A 22,928-nucleotide genomic window follows, 5' to 3' on the forward strand; every position below is an offset into this window, starting at 1 on the left:
AAATTGGACTTCAGTTAAGGGGGAATGAAAAAAAAAGGTAACGGTGTAGATAAAAACAGCAGAGGACTTGGAGAGAGGATGAGTGCCAGACAAGGGCAGAGCTCAGCCCAGCTGCACAAAAAGTAATTGTTTGATACGGCTAGACATAAACCATCAAGGCAGAGATGACCTGGATGAAAATGGAACAGAAAGGGATAGAAAGAAGCTCAGGAGGAGATTATCTAAAGCTACAAAAAATAACCTAGAATGATTCCTGCAGATGTGTTTCTTGTTGGCAAAATGTACGTCTCATTTTCCTGTAATGGCTCGCTACAAGAAAATCTCGAACAGCCAGTGAGAACCGGTGGTGAAGGTCCGGGCTGGAGGTGTAACACTCCCAGTTCTGCTGGTGACAGTGCTGTGATCACTGCGACTCCATATTATGCTTTAATGCTTTTTGTTTATTTTCAAATAAGAAATTGAATTTCAAGTATTGTATTTAAAAGATGTTTAGAAAGTTGAGCATTAACATTTTACATGCTGATGAGTGAAGCTGGGATGGAATCTCAGGTCAATCTTCAGTTGCCTGAAAGTATAGGAACCTCCTTGCCCCCTACCCCGGGCTTCTTTGGTCTTGTCCTGGTGCAGTGGGATACTAAAGGCAGCCTCCTCCTCTACTGCACAGCTTCAGCTGGTTCATAGAGCCAGTTAGTTGGTCCTGTGCGCTTTACTTTTTAATAACATTGCAGGTTTTTTAATTGCTGGCTTTTATTTTCTTCTGTTTAACAGCTGTTAAATAGAAGAACATGTTCTACAGATCAGGTTGATATTTGCTGTAGAGCCAGCGGGTAGTCCCAAGAGCCACATGATTTACAAAAGAACTTGATACTGAAATATTATACTGGAGTATCAGATTTGTATTCTTACATTTTTTGTTTCTGAAGTTATCCATAGGAAAAATAAGTATGTTCGGTATGGCTAGACATACCATCTGGGAGAGTTATAATAAAGTCAGTAGATGAGATGATTAGAATACTGTCATTGTAAATGGCAAGTTTTTTAGATGTGAAGGAGACCTTGATAGTGGATCCATGTTCAGCAGTATCTTAAGTCTGGGCTGCAGGCATCTTTGTGGGCCCAGAACCCTGCTGACTCATTCCTGCTGTGTCCATGTTGATGTATGAGACTGAGACACGCAGCTGGAGCCCAGTCTTCCTGCATTGATCATCTTATTGGTAGGCTCAGACATCATACCAGCATATGGTACAGGCTCCAGAAATTGGGGAAGGAGGAGGTGGGAGAGTTCTTCCCTTCTTACTGATTGTTTACTTAAACTCTAGAAGTAAGTCAGTGAGGAAGGATCACTACCTAAGAGCTGCAGGGTGCTTGAGAACAGCTTGTTAGACACCTCTTAGCTGTCCCCTGGTCTGGGGGATCCTGTCAGCCCTCAACACCTATGATTCTAAGGACTGTTAGCAGTGTAGCACTAAGTTGGGGTGCTCGTGACCTGAGCGTGGAGTAAGACAGGGCTAACTCAGCCTCAACATCAAATATATTAATATATCCTAAACGATATAGTTGCCTGATCTTTCAAGAGTTGCCTTTTCTTGTCTTTCTTACCAATGTGCCAAGTCAAAATTTGTCAGTGAAAACCTTTCCTTCTTGGAAATCTCTAATCACGTAGTTTGAAATGGTGATGCTCAACTAATGTTAGGTAAGTGAGAAATTAGACTTAACATAAAGCACTTCTTAAGCCCTTTTTCCCTCTGTATTAAACAGCAATTTAAACTTGACCTACAAAGTCACTGTTCTGTGTGTTTGTGAATATACCTAGCCACTGAAGAAAGCTGCTCTTCAGCTATGATGGTGTCTGTTAGTGTTGTTGACTAGTATCTCTTTATGCTAGGCCTTGCCTTTACTTAATCACGTTTCTTTGAGTTAAGAATGTGAGCTGATAATACTGTAACAAAGAAGTAAACGAAGACTTTTGGTTCAGAGGATCTTTGCATTTTGTCAGTACAACTGTATACGTCTATGTTAGTTTTGTACTTTTTTTTTTCTTTTATTGTAGTCTATGCATGGGACTTTGAAAAGTGTTGAGGGGCCACCAAACCTGGGGATTAATCTGCCTCTCGGTACCAAACCCACAACTCAGAACTCAGCCAGTCACAACAAAGAGGACACAAAATCTGTCAACGGAACAGAAAAGTTGGAGAAGAAATCTCCTTCTCCCACAAAGAAAGCAGAGCCGAAAAAAGTCGCTAATCCTGGCTGGACGTGTTGGGAGTGTGATAGGCTGTTCACTCAGAGAGACGTTTACATCTCTCACATGAGGAAGGAACATGGAAAGGTAAATGAATAACATTCAGTTACAAAAAAGGGAATTAAACATGAAATATGAAGTAATTTTTTTTCATATTCAGTTGTGGTTTTGCAAATAATTCCTTTAAGTTCCATCACAATTCTTCTCTGTTCTTATATCTATTTCATCTTTCTCTCTTTGGCTGCTTAGTTTTTGTCATTTTCTACATCATTCTACTGAGAAAATCCACACGCTTTTACTTAATTGTAGGTTTGTTCATCCAGTACCAAAATGTCTTCAAGATGGAAAGAGTGAAAGATGTTCCAGTGTTTCATCCAAGTATCTAATCTGATCCAGGTTCTTATTTCTTCCTTTGTGCCTTTTCAGTTCCCTCTCTTGGAAGTTCATTAACTGTTAGACTCGGGGAGTGGAGTCTTGTGTTACTGGTCCAGTGAGAGCCACACAACATTTCATGGTGAAGGCAGACACCCTCTAAGGTCGAGCCGTTGTTCTAACCTTCCCTCTGTAGGTTCAGCCAACAAGTCAGCTGAGTTGAACTTTGTATTTAAAGCGGCTGGATTTGAGATAGCTTTCTTAAAATGGATTGAAAGTGAAATATGAGAATGCTGTATTCTCAAGTCAGCAGAAAGACAGCTTGATGTCCTTGCTGCATCCCATAGCTTTTCCAGTTAAAGAAAATTAAAAAGACTGGCAGGTGGGCAATGGTGAAACCGATCCTCGGATGGACCTTTCTCAGCTGTGTTTGAGACAGACAGTAGCGAGCTCCAGCCTGATGCTGACACACAGCAGTCGTCTGCTGTCCAGTCCTGTCCTTCGCTGTGTGCTCGTCAAAATGGTCCGATTCTTTCCTCAGCTGGGAAGCAGGGAATTAAACTAATGTGTTGTGCTGCACTGCAGAAAAAGAGCAGAACTGGAGGCGATAACAGACTTATTTGTCTAAGTGGAGAAGAATCATCCTGAGCAAAAATCTGTAGTTTTCAAGATGCTAATATGCTGTAATAAATGATAGCACATCTCCAGAGGTTTCTGTGTCGCTTCAAATTACAGTGCTTATCTCTAAAGCTGTTGTGCAAATTATTATATTCAGTTTATAAACATTTTATGGAAAAGCTGAAAATGCCAGACTACTGAGTGTCATCTCTAATTTTCTCATGACAACTTCAAGCAAATAGCACCCAAGTCTGACTGACAGGAGGCTATTTCCATGTTTCTGCTTGCCTTCAGTAGTTCCCACTCTGTTCTTTCAGCCTTCTGCTGTAGAGTCCTGTAACTACATTGCCAGTCCCCCTTGGAACGAAACACAAAACACCAAAGGATTATGATCCACAGAATTACATTTTCTTTTACCTGGTTCTCCTTTTACAGCTTGAGGGCATGAAAAGCAGAGAAACAACTGAGATCACACCGTCTCTGTTTGATTTCTCCAGTTGCTTTAAAAGACCATTTTTGCACTTCGTTGAAGTCACTGAGGAACTGTTAATTGCTTCCGTTTCAAGCCTAGCAGGTATATTCCTGAGACTTCTGCTAGGTAATGTCTATAAAGAAACTCCAGAAAATGTGTTGCAGTCCCTGTGACATGCCTAGGCACTGAGTGCTTGTTTCTGATCCTGTAACACTCATACAATTGTAGTTTTATTTTCTATCAAAAGCAATCTCTCCAGCAGCAGGTAAACTGTTGGTCCACTCTGTTTTGCCTGTTAGTCCAAATATTTAGTCATCAGTGCTTTTACTGGCAGACAGAACTAAGTTTAAGACTGGATGCATTTTACATTGATGCAATTCCAAAAACCAAAACAACAGAACCTCCTTATGAAACTGTGCTATTTTTTATCCCTATTCAGGCAGTTCCTCAGATAACACAGGAGGCATATACGTATTAAAATGAGTAGAGATACAACTCTTGTCTTTCGGCGTCTCTCAGAAATGGGTGATAAAGCCCAGTTGCTATGTGCCTTACAGACATGACCAAATTTTCAGTAATTGTTAGCTTTCAAAATTACTATATTCAAAACCTAAACTTCTATGGATACATTTTACTGTAGAGAGACTAGAAATGAGCGTAAGACATGGTGATGTGGTATGAGTCTACTACATAATGGAATTAATTTATAGTCTATTTTTCTTAAGAATGATACGTGTGGGTTAAATGCTCTAAAATGATCTATGCAGAATGTTTGTTAAGAACTTTAATTAAGCAATTCATAAGCCAGTCACAAAGTCCAAAGATAATTCAGATTATATTCTGAATAAGATAACTAGTTTCAAACTTCTTATCTCTGCTTTTGCAGGATCAGAGTGAAATTTTGGAGCTGTAACCCTTGTTAGCTGATCCCAGGCTGGATTATTCAGAGGTATTCATAGGAGAGGTGTTGCCGTGTACATCCTCTTTGGATAGATTCTTGAGTTTCCAGACCTTATTGGGAAATGTCTACACAGGCAGACAGACAGACAGAGTCACATTTTCTTTATCCTCTTCCTGAGCTGGTTGAAGGCGAGTCAGCTGTAGGGTAGGAAGATTTGGAGCCACCTTGGTGTGACTCTCTGCCTTAAAAGTGCTGTTTAAAAACAACAACAACAAAAAAAAGGCTATTAGCCCAGACAATGGGTGGTTCTAACAAGTCTGTACAACTGCTGGCTTGAAACTGGATCGTGGGTGTCTACACTCAGCCAGGTAGACATATGCTGAGCTTCCTTGGAATTGTCTGTAACTGTGTTTCTATGAAAGGACAGATGTTTTCTAAGCAGGAATTGCTTTACCAGTTCCGACTTGCTGTGCATCTAATTGAACATCCTCTTTCTTCCTGTGAAGACAAGATGCTGTACAACAGGTCATGCTGCACCTAATTACAGAACTAATTTTTTAGTCCTTCTGGTTTTGGCTGCCATTACAGAAACTAATGCATCCAAAATCCTATTTGGGTCTCTATACAGAATCTTCCCAATGAGTTTAGAATGAGTGTGGTGTCACGGATGGTTACCCCAGGTAGTGCCCCTGGTGCTCTGAGTGGGACTGGTCCTACTGAGCACAGTCCTGCTGCTTTTCTGACCGAGTGCTTGATGCATCTGCACTGTGCAGTGGCCTCAGCAAAGATACATGGACTGCCTTGGTTGAGCTTGTAGGTTTGTACTGCATGGTGCAAGGCTGTTTCTTGATAGAAGCTCTACTACGACTTCACATTTTATTTTATTTGAAAAATTCTTCCCAGAGCATTGCAGTCATAAGCATACTGCAAAATGTATTGATTAATGCATTAGCATTAATGAGTATGCACTGTGTGTACACACTGTCAGCTTTTCACCTTTAACAATTTAAGAGCAAAATATGTTGATTTCCTTTTATTTTAATTGGCCTTTAAATGTGAAAAGAAAGTCTAAATTGAACAGTATTGCACCTCTAACAGCATTATGTTGACTAGCCCCAATAAAATTACCATATCTTGTTTCCTAATGGACTGCTTCGCATTTGCATGAATGACCTTCCAGAACTGCTTTTCTTTCCTTCCCCCCAACTCCATGTGATTTTGGTCTTGATAGCAAAAGGTGTCTCATCTCACTGTAGCAGCTCTTGCTCCTTTAGCCATTCCAGACATCACTTTCCACCATTCACTCCAAACTTTGCAGTAAATGATAATTTTCAGTTATGACATCAACTCTGCAGATCTTCACTGGCTTGTCACTGGGTGTTCCTGAGCAGTGGAGCCATCAGGAAGAGCATGAACATCAACACAAAGTTCAGCACTCGGAGCACAAGTAGAAGATGTGGGTTTTTTCAGTTCCTTAAGCACTGCTGTATGGCCTGAGCTTGTTCATATTTAGGGTTGAAAATTCTTTTTATATTATTATTCTTGATTAGTATTAGGCACAAGAGATTGATTTGTGTCATATTAAAACGTCCCTGTGGATTATTGTGCATCTTCATTGTTTAGGAATTTGTCACTTCCTCAGAAGGTAAGAATAGGTGAGCCAAACCTTTTACATTATTCTATGAAGAAAATCTTTGCTAGTGAGTGCTTTGAAACATAGGGACAGATCTTGGGTGGCTTCTCCAGAAGAGTCAAGAAGGGTCCAATTTCAACCGTTGATCCAAGTCTTTTGCTCAGTGGCCTCAGTTGGAATAGTAGAATAAAATGATATGATTTTTTTTTCAGTTTCCCAATAAGTACAGGAAAGAGAATGTTATTGATGCTATGAAGGAAAACTATGATCACTGCTAGAGCAGGAAAAAGCAATCCAAGAAATGTGATTTTCGTTCTAGATACCTGACTGATGGTACAAGACTGTTGCTTCACTTGTACCTGACTAGGAGGGATGAGCCCTCCCTCGGAATGGAACGCTTGAAACCTGGTCCACACGATCTGGATTTCTTTTGGGAGGTTCCAATAAAATCCATTTCTTCTTCAGAGCCGCTTTGATTCTGGCAGGAATCATTATACTGAATGATAAGTGTGGGATCCTGGCCCTGGCTGGACTGTTGAAAAGTAAACTGGAAAAAGTAAGCTGGAAAGGTCTTCAATTAGATTTGTTTGGTCAGTGTTTGGATTTAATTTCCAAAACGTTGTTTCAATTTCCTTGTTACTGCCAAAACAGCAGAAGTTACAGATACAAACAATCTAGTTACCTGTGAAAGGAAGTAGGAAATCTGACTGGGAATATTTCCATCTTCTTACTGCAGCTGCTCCGGCTGATAAGATGTGCCGTTTGAACTGACTTCTAGGACTGATGGAGTTTAAGGGACAGGACCATGTCATTTATTCTTGGGGCTTGCATAATCTGCAGTTTTGGAGATGTGATTTCTTTAGATAGTAGAGCTTCTGTGGCCATGTTCAGCTGGAATGACAGATGGAGACCACTCCATGCTTATCAGCTTCCTTCCTTTTCTTTCTCCTTCCCCTTAACAAACTGTAAAATAAACCCCACAGAATTCCCCAAACATATGTCCCTCAAGTTGGCATCAGACCATACCTCTCATTTCTTGGCGACTTTTCTGAGCCCTGTTAGAGTGTCAGTGTCTGTGACGTTTTGCTTTGGTCCTGACAACGTGCTCTTTATGCCTCCTGTGTGTGCCCGATGAGCGCTCTCAGTCTGCAACTGCAGATGCAGTTTCGTGATGGGAAGGGAAAGGTTGCTTCATAGTGAAAGCACATCTCTCACCATACTGCGTTTACTGATCCAGAAATAATCCACTGATCTTCCTTGCTTCTTTGGTCGAAGAAATTCACTTCATCTACAGCTTGTGACACCAGTTTACAACTGGTGGTAGGCGTGTGTGTGGCTCATGCTGGCTACGCTGCTTTGAAAGAGGTTCAGGTCCTCTGACTTCTGCAGTGTTGCTGCAGGAGTGGTGTGTGCTTCAAGGCACACTTCCAGACACTGGTAAGTGATGTTTCTTTCTATTATCAAATGGTTTGGCACGTGCACTACTTATACTGAGCTTTTTTAATTAATGTATTTTTCTTCTTTTTTTAAAGCAAATGAAGAAACATCCATGTCGACAATGTGACAAATCTTTCAGTTCATCCCATAGTTTATGTCGTCACAATCGTATCAAGCACAAAGGCATTAGGAAGGTTTATACATGCTCGTAAGTTCTACTTTTATTTATTCAGAAACAGAGTATAAACTAACAAAAAATGTTGCTAGTTGAATTTCTTTTCTTGATGTACAGAAGTCAGTGTCCCATTCATTGAAATGAATCAGTTCTTTAGATACATAAACAGGCCAAACTATTTAGGCTATCCTGCATGCGTAAACCCTAGCAGGCTATGGAGAATGCACGTACATGAAGTCTGCTGTCTTTCAGGGGCTTTGGCAAGCAAATCTGAAACTTCACTGAGCTGAGAATTTGTATGGCTCGTAGTTCTACAGTGATGAACTTGGTTTTTAATAGTCTCTCAAATACACAACCCACTCTCCTAATCTACAAAAGCCGGTATTTGTAGCATTTTTCTCATACGTAAAAGTGTGTAATGTCTAAAAATCCTTAGTGATGTTTAAGTCGCTGGAGAGACGATACATAATTTAATAGAAAAATCCATGTCAATCAGATAAGATACATAATACAAACCTTTTGTTGTCCTCTTTGTTCATAGTTTTGTATATGTTTGCATGCTGTGGAACTGAGTTTGAAGTTCTGCAAAGGAAGCTGCAAGCAGCAGCCATCCTCTGCAGCTGAGACCTTAGCAGTCCCTTCCCTGCCGTAGTATGATCTCTGCTTTGTTACGGAAAGCACTAGGCCCAGCAGTGCGGTGCGGAAACTTGCAACTGCCATGCATAGCACAGCGTTCTGACAAAGTGCTGTATAACCTCCTGTCTCCCTGCACTGTGGCTGCCTGACACAACCCGTGTCAGATGGTTTCTGATGTACCCTTACCTCAACCTGCATGAGCCGGCTAGTCTAGGCGCTATTTCTCCTGCTGTATGACAAGTAGCAAGTGCCTGGGTTTTGCATACCCTTTAAGCAGAAGGCTTATTGTGGTTCTCTGTTTTCATTCAGAATGCCTACAGTACTGTCTTTTTCTGTTTTTCTTTTTTTTAAATAAAGTTAAATGAAACGGCATTTAAAAAGTTAAAACCTTAAGAGAGAGACTCCGAAGGAGAGAATACAGTTTAACTTCTCCCCTGCAGTTCTTGTTTGGCCATCCCTCCTCCAGACGCCTGTACAATACGTTATGACGTTGGAGCTCAGGAGAAATCCGCTTCCCAAAATCACATGAGAGGTTTAGAAGTGATGCAGCTGGTTCTGTGTGGGAGAACAAAGCACAGGCTGTGAAAGACAAGTTTGTTCTGATGGTTAGTTTGAGGTTGGAAAAGGAATTGAGAAGGAGTTGCTGGTTCCAAGGAGAAAAAGTATTTGGATATGAATGCAGAATGAAGTGTCATTTGGAGCTAGCATTCATCCTACTTGGAAGGTGACTGCTTTCCCTGTGAAATTTAAATTAAGGAGAACTTGGTAAAGTGTCTAGTAGAATGTACCGTTTGGTGATGGTAGCAGAGGTCCAAGAACGAAACTCTGATGCTCCCAGGTTTCATTCTGACTCACACTTTGTACCATTTTGGATGCTGTCTTCAGAGAACTTCTCATTTGCTCTGAATAGGAATTGCTCAAACATTTCTAGTTTTATTTTGTTACTATGCTCATTTTATTATAAAACTTGCCTGTGCAATTGGTTGGAAAAACATTGTCGCTGTCTTCAATAGATTGTACTCTGGTCTGGATTTATTTACTAGTCCTATTTATATTTTTGAGAATAGTATGACTTCTGTTAAGCGTGACATTTGAGTCCATGCACTTCCGCTTTGTGTTTATGTAGGCACTGCCCAGATTCAAGACGTACTTTTACCAAGCGGTTGATGTTGGAAAAACATATTCAGTTGATGCATGGCATTAAAGACCCTGATGTGAAAGAAATGACTGAATCAACCAATATGGAAGAAAGGGAAGTAAAAGAAGACACAAAGGTAATCACTTGGAACATTCAGTCAGTCAGTGAATTTTTTGTGGGTATACATTCAGGATCTTTAAATAGATGCAGGCATTTTGATCCCATAAAAGTCTAATCTTCTGTGAAGCAGAGCCCAAAAAATGTTTCAAAGGTTCCCACAACAAATTCTGTCATGCTTGAACTGGAACATGTTTTTGGAAAACTTCCTGTTTGGTTTGAGCACTGAATGATGGCGAATATAACTTACCCTCAGTGGTTTACTTTAAGAGCACCTTTCAAAGCCTCTGCAACCAAGTCCTCTCATAGCTGTAGAAAAGCTACAGGTTGGGTGGAAGCAATGTGACCTTCTTCCAAATACCTGGCCTTGAGCTTATCTGATACAAGTTTTACAGTGAAACTGCTTTCAATCTGATGATTGAAATACAACGGAACGGGATCTCCCACTGCACTTGGCATTGGTGCGGGCTTGCCTGCAGTAAGTGCTGTGCACAGTTCTGGCCCCGCCGTTTGAGAAGGATGTGAAGGTCCTAGAACTTGTCAAGAGGAGGGCAGCCAAGCTTGTGCTGGAGTTGGAAGGCATGTCCTGTGGGGCTGAGGGCTCCGTGCTGGTCACGTTCGGAGAGAAGGGGGCTGAGACATGACCTGATTGCCCTCTGCAGCTGCCTGAGGAGGGGACGTGCAGAGGGAGGTGCTGAGCTCTTCTCCCTGGGATCCAGTGATTTGACGCATGGGAGCGGCTCAAAGCTGTGCCAGGGGAGGCTCAGACAGGACGTTAGAAAGCTTTTCTTTACAGAAAGGGTGGTCAAACCCTGGAACAGGCTTCTTGGAGAGGCAGTTGATGCCCCACGCCAGTCAGTGTTGAAAAGGCATTTGGACAATGTCATTCATAGCATGCTTTAGCTTTTGGTCAGCCCTGCAGTGGTCAGGCAGCTGGACTGGATGATCGATGTAGGTCCCTTCCAACTGGAATAGTCTGTTCTGTTCTTCTATTGATGATGAGTGTTAGGTGGCAAGCGAAAATAAAATGACAGCGCTGTCCAAAGACTTGTTACATGCAGAGATTAACAGCCTTTTTAAGTGTTCTGGGTGCTGTATGACAAAGAATTTCACCTGCGACCACGTATCCAAAGCTGACAGCAGAGACACAAACATATCTGTTTTTTAAAATGTCCCTTACATGACTGCTCTCAGCCCAACATACTGTCTCCTTATTTAAGTGTTGAAAATACGGCAGCTATATACATTGTCTTCATAAACATCATGGAGCATATCTGAGCTGCATAGGATGCAAAGGATTCTTGAGGAATACTCATGTCAGAAGAATAACAAGGAGAATATAAAAAATGATCAGTTTAATTAGTTTAAAAGATTGTGCATGTTGATTCATCCTTTGGCAATACGTTAGTTTGGTTACTAACAATCAGGAGATAATCTCTCAAGTCAAATTTCAGGCATGGAATAGTATTAAGTAATTAAAACAAAGTTCCAGAAGGTTGTGCTGAAAAGTTCCTAGACTGATATTCTACATTCTGTACACAACTGAAGTCTCATTAGTGTGTGTACTTGGATGCAGTTATGCTGGGAAATATTTATTCAGGTTTATAGAGTGTATTAGATACTGTAGCTGTATCAGAGCTGACAAAACAAATTTGATGTGCAATTCATAGTCAAGAAAACCCCTAGTTTTCCAACATGTACAACACATACCTGTTTGTATTATTTCAAATACTGTATTTATCAAAAGCTGTACTGGAATCTACCAAGGGAAAGTTTTTGAACTTTGCAAGTCACAAATAGTTAGGAAAAGAACTGTGTATTTATGCTTACATGGCTTTTTTTAGGTTCCTAGTCCAAAGCGTAAATTGGAAGAACCTGTACTGGAATTCAGGCCTCCACGAGGTGCAATCACGCAGCCATTGAAGAAGCTAAAGATAAATGTTTTCAAAGTTCACAAGTGTGCTGTTTGTGGCTTTACAACAGAAAATCTTCTCCAGTTTCATGAACACATTCCTCAGCATAAATCCGACGGCTCTTCATACCAGTGCAGGGAGTGTGGACTCTGCTACACATCTCACGTGTCCCTCTCCAGACACCTCTTCATTGTACATAAGCTGAAGGAGCCTCAGCCCGTATCAAAACAGAATGGGTCTGGAGAGGATAATCAGCAAGAAAATAAACCCAATCATGAGGATGAATCACCTGACAGTATGGCATCAGACAGAAGATGCAAAGTGTGTGCAAAGACTTTTGAAACTGAAGCGGCCTTAAACACTCACATGAGAACACATGGCATGGCCTTCATTAAGTCAAAAAGAATGAGTTCAGCTGAAAAGTGAGCAGATTATTTGGGACGCAGAAATCTCTCTCCACATTGGAATACTGATGACATTTTTGCTACAGAAAGTTCAAGGTATAATAGTGTTAACAGTACTGTTCAGGCTGTTGCAATATATTCTGCATAAAAGTATCCCCTTCACCTCATTGTCTATACCCTCAAAACCATTGGAGCAGTATTTGAGTTGAAAAGAGTTTGTATATATTTAAACGAATAACTTTTATACTCTTTGTTATGTGTTTGTATGGGTATCTAGTGGAAAATTTGGGTTTTTCTGTTTTGTTTCTGTTCTTTTCTAGTAGGTTTCTTTCAAACAGAGTTCTGAATGTTGGGGCAGTTCTTTAGGTTCTCTTAAACTGTTTCTTACTTGGATGCTTCTGAAAGAAAGTTTAGCTATTGGAGGTGCGTTGGAGGGCAGTGGGGAGGGGAAGCAAGCTAAGGGGAGATTTTAAATTCTGAGAACTTGTGCTTCTAAATGTCTAAGGAAACTTTTAAACTTTCTCTTAGAATATATATGTTTAAAAAAAAAATACCACTGCGTATGTAAAATGCAGTGCTGGTTTTAGGTGGCAACACCAGAACAGGTGCAGACCCCCTAGAATGATAAAGTACTTTTGAAAAGTATAATTGCACAACTCTGTGTATCATGAAGTGATTTTTTTAGGCCATCAGGTGCTTGTGATCAAAGCTCACATTGTTACAAAAGGGCTGGGCTGCTCTGGGTTTAACAAATAAGATGTAATTAGAGGAATAGGTTTATAATGATGATGTTTTTTGTCATGTAATTTATTCAGCATTATATAGAAGCGAGTACACAGTATGTATTTTCCTTTATTTCTGATTATTGAAAGAAAATAGTTAACCCTTGCTACAGGGGTTGGTATTTCCCAGCTCTGTATGCTAATGCCAAATGTTCTGGTGCTCAGTGTTATGTACAACCACGGCTGTCGAAAAGCTACCCCAGCAGCCTAGGCAAGTGTGACTGGGGCTTTCAGCATTAGCACCGACCGCGCGAAGCCAGTGCCACCGTTCCAAACGGGCGTCTGGTGTCACTGGTTAGGCTTTCACAAAGTACAAACAGGTACCATGCTGTCCCTTTCATATGTCGTTCTCTGTGAGAGTTCTATTTTTGGTTTGGTTTTGCATTTTATACCTTGTATGTATCCCTAAAAAAAAATTTTGTACTTTTTTTTAAAACAAATTGTGTATATATAGATAGTTGCATGATACACAGTAGTAATTGTTTGGTTCCTTAAAAGTCTTGCTGCTGTCAGATGTTACTATACACTATGTCCATTACGACTGTATTAAACACATTTCATATGTAAATAAATGTGGAGCATTTTGCCCCTAAAGATTTGTGAGATTCTGTTATTTATCATTAAATTTTAACAGTTTGAAAAATGGAAGTGTTTGAAAAAATATGGATCCTTCTCAGCCACCTCTGTAAAACTTCTTGATCACTCTGGAAATTGTGTACTGGATACATTAGTTCTGCTTTCTCTCTTCATCCTCATTCCTAAGTTGGTTTGTTGGTAAATGCTTGTAATCCCATTTCTATTACTCGCATATTGAGTGGGTGTGAGGCACTTCTCCACCCTAAAACATACAGCTGCCATTGCAGGATTGTAGTGTGTGATGTGCACTGGCCATCACTGCCCTTCCCATTCAGTGTATACCTCTTGAGCACTTGTTTGTTGATGTGCACTGTCAACTGTACAACAAATGAGTTATCACTATGCAGAACGGTGTTTTGTATACAGTGAACAGATAATAAAAGTTAAATTTTCACAGCCATTATTAATACTTTTGTTCATTTTACCTTTTCGCTGTCTTGCACCTGCACGGGATGCTGTGAACCAGTAACTTCCGTCATTGTTGGTGCTGGCAGGAGGCGAAGCACTAGGAGTTACTGACAGGTCGTCTGAGAGCTGTCGAGCTGGTGTGGGGTTGCTCCGCGGCTGCAGCCCCCTGCCCGGCTCCGACGTGCGCCATGCCGTCACCCCACGACTGGCACAACGTGGCCACACGGATCTTTGTTTGGCCGCTGCCGCTGAGTGGAGCTCAGCTGCTTCGCAGTAGGCTCTGTTTAGTTTAATTGGAAGATCGATTTAACTCTCCTTTTCGTAATCTCTTGAAAGATTTAAGGGATAGCGGGTCTTGAACCGCCCCGTAATCTCTAGACCCGTCACTGTGTCAGAGCTTGCACGCACGTGCGTATGGCAGGAAAGTGTAGCTTTTCCTCCAGGTAAATAGTTTTGGCAGGGCAGAAATCCACTCGGCTGGGTGAAGAGGGGAGGAGCTCTGTGGAGGACCATGTTTTTTTCCAAATACCAGACCTGGGAAGAAACAAAGAAAAACAAGATTTAGGGGGACAATTAATATCATTATGTTTCTCACCTAGTATTTCTTGCCTTGTCCTCCAGCTCCTCCAGACGCTGGGGATTTTCTTTCCATATGTTCTGAGTAATTCAAGATTCTTAGGTATTCATGAGGAAAAGGCCTGTTGGGTGCCCCTCTCTCTTTCCAGGGCAGATTTCCAGTGTCCAAGCATTACTCCAGGAGTGAGGCTTCGCCAGTTCCCTTTTGAGATGCTGTTCCATGGAAGTTGGTCTTGCCCAAGCAGAGATTTCTTGGTAATGACCAACCTGTTTATTTATTGCTGGTTTACTTGAGCAAAGAAAGTTTCACATCTTATCTGGCTGACCCTTTTAGCAGTCATGGCTCCTTGCCTGCTCAGATCCCCTCCAGGTAAGTCTGTCAGGGTCTAAAGCATTCTGGTCTCGTCCCCCTGCCCGCCCAGCTCCCAGGGGACATGTGTGCCCGTCAGATGGGAAAGCACAGGGAAGCAGTGGCTCCAGGTACAACACGGATGTGCTGGAAGTGCAGGGCCTTAATGAATTCTCTGCTGGCCAGAAGGGCAGCTGGTTGCCCGCCCTGTGTGTGCTGCAGCAGGCTCGGCAAAGGTTTTGCTTTGCTGGGGGAGAGGCCGAGCAGCCTCACAGCCGGGCAGGGGCAACGCCAGCACCTTCACCGTGGGGCACGTTTCACACCAGAGGGATTCGGAGGGACTACGCAGTTCGATACAGCCAGCAAGGATGGCACAGAGCAGGGAATGTGTAAGAGAAGTTTTCTGTGCATTTGCATACCAAAGAACCAGCAATAAGCAGCGTGGCACAGCTGCAACATGCTGGGGATGCAGGGAGAGCTGCTGAAAAGCCGCGGTAAGGGGACAAAAAGAAAGGAAATGAGTGAGTGACCTCTCCTCTGGTTCCATCCCAGATGCTTGGTTGTGCAGGCTGAAAAGGGAGTAGCTATAACCTAAAAAGCACAGATGGGCTTCCAAGGCTTCTGCTGGGGCACAGCCTGAGCAGTGAGATTCGCAGCTGCTGCTCAAATTAAAGCAGCTTCAGCTCCACGTAAGTGTGCCATGAGCTCAGGGTGTTCCCCTGAGGAGCAGGAAGCAAGCCCTAAATTATGAATCTTCTGGAGAGGCTCCCAAAACTTGGGAACGGGAGGAAGGACAGGAGTGGTACAGAGGCAAATCTCCTCCACGGCGTGCAGCAGGACCCCCAGCAATGGCAGCTCGCTGCACCTGGACCTCGGCAACAGGCAAACCCAGACTGCCAGCCCCAGCGGCAGCCAGGCTCTGGTGCGGACACCAGGCAAGCCTACGCAGCAAGCAAGCAGGGCTGGGGATGCAGGGAGGCCCACACCGACACAGTGGCCTCCCAATTCCATGTGTGCCCAGGGCACTGAGCCTCCCTTGCTACCATAAGCACCTCAGACACCCTTGGAAGATGGGACACCCTCCAATCTGCACAGTATACATGGAGCTACACATCTGTCGGGTCTCCTTAGCAGGAGGAGGATCTCCTGAAGACCAGGAGGTGAACAGCATGTTGCAAAGCAATGTGAGACACCAGTGAAAAGGCCAAAATCCCAGTTTGTGTGCCTGGGGGAATTATTTCCTCTTGTAAACTACAAAGAAAATATTTAAACACAATTTTACGTGAGATCTGACATTTTAATTGTTTGCTTTTAATTATGTTTTATTTATGTTGTGACACTGACAGTCAATTACGATGGTGACATTAATACTTCTCTTTTCTACACCTTCTTTCCTCTGAGGATTTAGCAATAATGGACTCAACCTCATAAAACCTCTCTGTGAGGTAGGAAAAGGATCATTTAGCCTCCACCGCTTGCAGCCACTGTTTTGGTTGAACACAGCGGTGCTTAACATTGCACGTCAACTCCAGCAAGCGGATTAGAACAGAAATACTAATTAAGGCCGCAGGGAGTATTTAGGCAGCCGGAACAAAGTGCCGGTGCCAGGTCTGGGGTTAACATGTGGCTGCTTCACTCTGTTCACCTTGTACGAGGGCAGGGATTTCTGACCTCGTGGAGGCAGTGCCTGGCAAGTATGTATGCATATGTACATCTGTCTCTCCTGTCGCTGTGTGCCTTCCCAGTGAAGCCCCTTTGCCCTTCAGCAGGGCAGGGAGCTCACCGAGACCTCAGCCCCAGCGTACAGCTGCAGCGACGCTGCCTGTGCAGCTGGCAGCCACCCCTTTGGGAATGCTGCAATGCGCCGACGGGTGCTGCACTCCGCCACAGCACGGCCGCTCCCGCTGCCCCTGCTCCAACTCGCTGCCAGAGGCCTGGGCACCAGCGTGTCTAATGGCACAGGCGCCACGATGGGCTGTGCACAGCTCGCTCTGAGAAGTGGGCCTGGCCACCATGCCACCCCCTTGGGTTGTCTTCAGGGATGCGAGGTCCTTGGGAGACAGCAGGGAAACCAGCCGTCGAGGCTGCGGTACGTGTGGGAAAAACCACAAAGCACTCGGGAAAGCTCTGAATGTCTCTTCATGGGGACACACGCTCACTTATCAGTGGGAAAGCAGCAGAAAATGACAGCAAGGGGGCTGACAATAGCCCAGGGAGGAACAGGGAGCTGGCCCTTCACATTGTGCACAGGGCCATACTGCGGCACTTTCCAAAACGTCCAATTTGCCAGCAACAAAAATGCCCTTGAGAACGGCGGTGAGGCCTGCGGGAAGGAACAATGAGCAAGGGGAAGTGGGACGCCGGGTCAGCCGGGGCTGCCCCATCGCCTCCCATCAGCCCTGCAGGAAGCAAAGTCTCTGCTGGGCCAAAAGCAAGCCAGCGCGGCAGGCATGGGGCCCTGGAGGGGCAAGCGTGGCGCAGCCCCCCTGCTGAGCCCGTCTGCTGGGCATCCAGCCCCACAGAGCCAAGGGGCTTGGCAAGGCGGCTGCGTGTGGCCACTGCAGAGGACTCGTCACGGTGTGGTGAGGGCAACCATGCCCCACAAGGAGCAGAACATTCAAAGCTAATAAACCACATATTTTTTAACTCTATCATACAGTTAAACAGCAGAAGTCACTGCCACAAAAAATGACGAATACCAAGGTTTCAGCAAGGGTAACAAATGTATTTGTAGGAAATACAAACATTTTGGAAGGATTCCTCCAGCTCTTATTTTGATATAGTACCTTGGCAAGAAATGAAATTACCTCCTGTCTGCCCTGTAGAGTTTCTGTTTGTTCACATTGCAAGAACCTGGAATAAAGCAACCTTGAGAGGGATCAGGTCTGGCAGCAGTTACTGCACGGGGAGTAACTAGTCTACTGATTTAATCCACCTAGTCAAAGGTCAGAGGTCTTTGCCTTCCGTGCAGGTGGAAACTTGCTTTCCAGCCTCACACATACAGTGCCACAAAGTGTAGTTTAGATACTGGATCTCAAATGGGGTTTGGCTGGGGGGTTGGCACTGTGTCACCATTCAGCTGAAATAAGACTTGACTCAGTCATAAGAATACCAGAAGAAGAGAGCAAAGCACTCCAGTGACAAGGGTTGTGCACACCTACATCTTGAAATGATTATACTTTTATTTGGTGGAGAGTAGTCTCAAATTAATCCCCAGAGGTGTCTGGGCTGAGGGGTGTGCTGTTCATAAACAGCCTGGAAAAGGGAGTCACAAGTCACAAGGGTGCCAATAACACTAAGCTATGCAGTGTAGTAAAAATGAAAAATCATTGCAAAGCACTGCCAAAGGACATCACAGCACTGAAAAAGTGAAAAAACAGCAGGAGAGTCAATGCGACATGACTCAGAAGTCAACAAAAGGGACTGAGTTCGCACATCAAACGACAGACCCAAAGCAGTCATTGCTAGCTAGGAAAGAAGATTTAGAGTGGCAATTGCTCATGCTATGAAGCTGTCAGCTTGGCACGTAGTAGCGATTAAAAAAGAAATAGATTAGTAAGTCAGGAATATAAAACCAAACAGAAAACATAGTTATCCCACTAAATAAATCCATGAACACCTACATAGGAAATACCTTGTGTAGCTGGAATTCCCCACCAGCACCTCAAAAGACAGAGCAGACCTGGGATAGGCACATGGAAGGACAGATAGTGGAAGGAATTCTGCATGGGAGCTGTTGAAATGGGGTATGGCTCACCAGCCTGACTAAGGGGTGGTCCAAGCAGATATGCCAGAGGTTACTAAAGCCATGATGGTGATGAACAGGGAGTGACTCCTCCCTGCTTGAGCAATGAGGGTGTCCAAATGAGATGGAGCGTTCAGAAGAGCTGCTTCATCAAACATGTAGTTAAAATGGGGAACTCTTTGCAACAGGGTGTCTCAGCTCCTAAAAGACTACGTGAATCTGAAAGTAATTAGACAAATTCATGGAAGAAAGACCCACTCAGGGCTCTTCAGAGACAAAACCAGCTTCTCTGGCTTGGGAAATCCCCGTTCTTACAGCCTCTTCCAGGCATCCAGTGCTTTTGGCTTTGTCAGAGATGGGGCTCGAGCTAGCCAAATCTTTGGTCTGATCTGAGCAGGCTGGCTTTAGATTCCTTCTTATCCAAGTTGCAGCTTTTTCTTGCAAGCTGAGATCCACAAGACGGTATCCCACTGTGACGTCCTCTGCACCCCCGACGGCCTGGACCCAAGGGCCTGGAGGTGCCTGTCCCTGCGCTCAGGGCTGTCTGTCCTCTCTCCACCCCACAGCCACGCTTGTGGTGCAATGCCAGGCCCCGTGCCTCTCCCATACAGTACAGGTTCTCAGCGTGGCAGCCACTGCTCCAGCCTAGCATGCCTGCAGCCCCAGTCCTTCACCCCTTCCCAGATAACAGTACACACGGGGGCTATGCACCTTGCTGTACCTCCAGACTCAGCTGGAAATGTGTCTGACTTAAATGAATGCATATATGTGTTCTCCAGTGCACAGCCCCTTTAATGCCACCCATGTATCTCTGCCTCCCCTGACGCATGTCTGCATGCCCCCCCCTGCATGGTGCCCCCCGTACCTGCCCCCGTGGTACCCCCAGTATTTGCGAGGCTCCTCTTGACTGACTCTGGGAGGTGTTCAGCCCTGGCTCGGCCAGCCAGCCATCTTACAGAGTGAGGCGCAGCAGCAGCTGCATCTGGCTGCTCACAATCACTGTACTTCTAGACTCGTTGGGTTTTTTCTATTTCTGGAGGGCATTTACAGATGCATAACTTGACCTGACAAAGGCCCAGAACTTCTCAGTTCTTAACCTCTGTGTATCTTTGGGGAATTCAGTACGGCAGGCCTATTTAGTTTTAAATGTTTTTTTATATAACTCTGACCTTTTTGTTCTGTTAATATTACCTTTCTCAGTACACCTAGCATACACACGCAGCTGCCAGGCCCATAATGGGACACAGAAAAACCTATTTTATTTTAAAACCTTTCTCAAATATTAGGAGAGTTCAGGAGTCAATTCTTTATATTTGAATTTCAGATTATTACTAAAAGGTTATCTATCGAGGCTCCCGAAAGGACAAAGGGCAGGTAATGGACTGAGAAGATAAATAAGAACAGAACATGGCAAACACAGCAGGCACAAGCGTACCCGACCTACATCCCTGGGCTCTGCGTGCAGCCTGGGGTCTGTAGCCAGAGGCAGGTATAGGAGCATGAAAGCAGGAGCACTCCTTGTCTCCTCCCTGGGCTCTTCCTCCCTTAGAAAAAAATTGCATTTTCCCCTCAACAGGGACTGTACAAAAACTGGCTTGAATGTTCTTTCTTTCATAGCTGGAAGAAAGACAGCTTTCCTCCCTGGGGCCAAACAGTTGGTCAGAGGCCATGGCAGAGAGTCGCCTCACAGTGCGGCTCGGTGATAGTGAGAGCTGCCGACAGGACAGGGCAGCTGGGTCCCCACTGGACAGCCCTGCCCCGCAAGCTGCTGGACACCGAGCGCAGGCCTCACACTTGCTGCTGGGCGAACGCCGCTGTGCAGAGCCCTCGCCGGCCCTTTGCCCCTTGGCCCGGCACTGCCCTGCGGGGCTCTACCGATTCCCACCCCGGCGCAGGGACTACCGCTGAGCCGGGAGGCCCTGCCAGTGGCCACAACGTGCCCGCAAGTGCTGGGGTCGGCAGCAGCGACACCTTGTCCTGGCAGACCTGGATTCCAGTCTCCACTGAAAACATCATCCCAGGCAACTGACACCAGCCGGGGGTGAGAGCAGAGCCACGTGCTGGAGCACTGTGCTCTCCGCCGCCACTGCGGGGTGTTTTGAGAAGACCTGGTGAAGCACGACATCAGAAACAACCCAGATGCACCTGGAAAATTAACTGGAGACGCTACAGTTTTCTTCTCCGACCCCCAGGTTTCTACTTTGAAGGAAAAAATTTATTTGGAGCAGTCATGTAACGATTAGCAAAATAATCTAGGCATTGTATCCTTCTCAGCTATGTCCCCTAATGTGATTTGGCAGACGCCTTTATCCAGTTCGTTTATTTTATATTCTCAAATTCTGCTATTTTTATTCAATGATTCTAATATGACGGCGAGGATATGGATGCTCTGCATTAGAAGTATTGCTCTCTCTGAGTCCGTCCAGCACTTAGCTAACATTGCCATAGCTCTGTGTGCCAGATTAATATTGAAGGTCAAGTACAATAATATTTCCTGGTTTAAGTGACTGTCGCTTTCTCAGTTAAAATGCAGAGCAGCTCCTGATGAATGCAGTCAGGCTGTAATTGGAGGAGCTACTGTCTCAAAATATCACTTGGTCATTACATTTACATACCGTTGCTGTTAGCAAAATGAGCAGAGCCCTTTATATGCAGAGAAATGTCTCTTCATCTAGCAGCACCAGCGTTGCTCTGGACGGTATGCCTCACCAATATGTTCCCCACACATGATGGGCTCCACTCATGTAACATCAAGCGCTTTCCAAAGGCTCTTAAAAGCCAAGGCACAAGCACCAAGCATCAGACTCCACAGCCAGAGGCCAAGTGCATCTCCACTGAACTCCGTGACGGGGGGGCCAGATCGTCTTACATGGTGCTGTGATTGAGGCCTTCAAGTGCCATCACGTATATAATATATTTTTTGTTTTTCTAGCCACTGTTTTAGCCTCAGTTCTTCAGTGCAGGTTAAGGTTGCAAGTAGCAAATAGTTAACGAATATCATTACCAGCCAGCTTGGTTGCCAATGCAGCCCTGCTGCTCTTCCCAGGCAATACAGTTACAGAAGAGATCGTGGAAAAGTCATAAATAGTTCAAGACACTGCAGTGACAAGAAATTACAAGCTGCAGACAGACTTGGGGGGAAAAAGAATCAGAACTGTTTAGGAATTAAAATGCATTGGGAAGACACAGAAGCAACATGACCCTTTTTCCATAGAGGAATTACCATCAGCCTCTAAGCTTCCCAGCACTTTTCAGCTGTGGCTCTCAGAACAGTCACACCTCAATCTGAAAGCAGACAGCGGTTTTTAAGGTGCTCCTGCTCTCCCTCCTCATCTTCACCCCTGCCATTCCATGCTCATCTCACCTGAGTTGAGGCTGAGGGAGCTGGCTTTAGGAGCTCCCAGACCCCTCCAGGAACAGTTTCACCTAGGCCAGGCTGTTTTCTACAGATGTTACATTCATCTGTGCCAGCAGTGAACCCGCCACAGGCCAGGAAGGCAGTAGCAGAGTTCTCGATTTAACCACAGACCACGACTGTCTCCTTGTAGCTACGCCTGGGATCTGGGGAAACGGCAGCAACGCTTTGCAGCACACACACACACCGCGTCCCTGTTGCAAAGACAACACCAGTACATCAGTGCCTGTGTGCGTGGCCAAAAGCACACAGACAACATTAACCTTTACTGGCAATGCGTACTACCAACCCCCAAGACAACCTGTTTCCGTGCTTCACAAGAGATTCGTCAGGTAGTAACATCACTATTGTGATTAATAAAAAAGTGGAGATCTGAGACAGATGACATTCAGCACTGCTCTGCAGAGCCCCTCTGTGAGTCAGGGGCCACAGCAGGGACCCTCTCAGGCTGAGAACCACCGCTGTCCCCAAAACACCCACCCACCCCCCGACCCTGCTGCTGCTGCGGGGCCACAGCCAGGGGCACCGGTAGGCGAAGCGGAGGCCAGGCTGTCCCACCCCGGCAGCCACCACCCTCAGCCCTCCAGAGGCAGTGCTGGCACGAGGGCATCAGCCCCTCGCGGGGCACGAGGAGGCAGCAAGGGGGTCCAAACCCAAAGGCTGCTGGCAGCCGGGCCCGGGGGCAGCAGGAGCCAGCGGCAGGAGGAGGGGAGGCAGAGGGAGGCAGTGGTGCCGGGACAGGCGGGTTTTGCAGAAGTGTTCTGCAGGAAGCCTGCCGGTGCAGACAAGGGCGCTGCTGCTGGGGCATTGCTTCTGTGCCGTCTCCTGACACGATGCTGCGGTGAGATCCTGACTACGCCCGCGACACCGTGTCCGTGGACTGGTATAAGGCACGGCAAGGGCAGAGAACAAGTGACAAGTAAACCTGTTGCTAGAGCTGAGAACCTTTGGGAAGCAGG

General features: G+C 45.0%; 1 protein-coding gene across 15 annotated transcripts in view; it reads left to right on the forward strand.

The window, feature by feature from the left end:
- LOC142365739 (zinc finger protein 532-like) overlaps window positions 1-13,866 on the forward strand; it is a 51,385-nt gene extending 37,519 nt beyond the window's left edge. For all 15 annotated transcript variants that reach the window (XM_075446864.1, XM_075446877.1, XM_075446871.1 and 12 more), the window contains 4 exons: window positions 2,051-2,329; window positions 7,771-7,883; window positions 9,613-9,760; window positions 11,586-13,866. In XM_075446864.1, coding sequence (XP_075302979.1) covers window positions 2,051-2,329; window positions 7,771-7,883; window positions 9,613-9,760; window positions 11,586-12,080 — 1,035 coding nt within the window. In that variant the 3' untranslated portion in view covers window positions 12,081-13,866. The remainder of the gene's footprint in view (window positions 1-2,050; window positions 2,330-7,770; window positions 7,884-9,612; window positions 9,761-11,585) is intronic.
- The last annotated feature ends 9,062 nt before the right edge of the window (window positions 13,867-22,928 follow it).

Source organism: Opisthocomus hoazin, chromosome Z (genome assembly GCF_030867145.1).
Source record: "Opisthocomus hoazin isolate bOpiHoa1 chromosome Z, bOpiHoa1.hap1, whole genome shotgun sequence".
NCBI lineage: Eukaryota > Metazoa > Chordata > Aves > Opisthocomiformes > Opisthocomidae > Opisthocomus > Opisthocomus hoazin.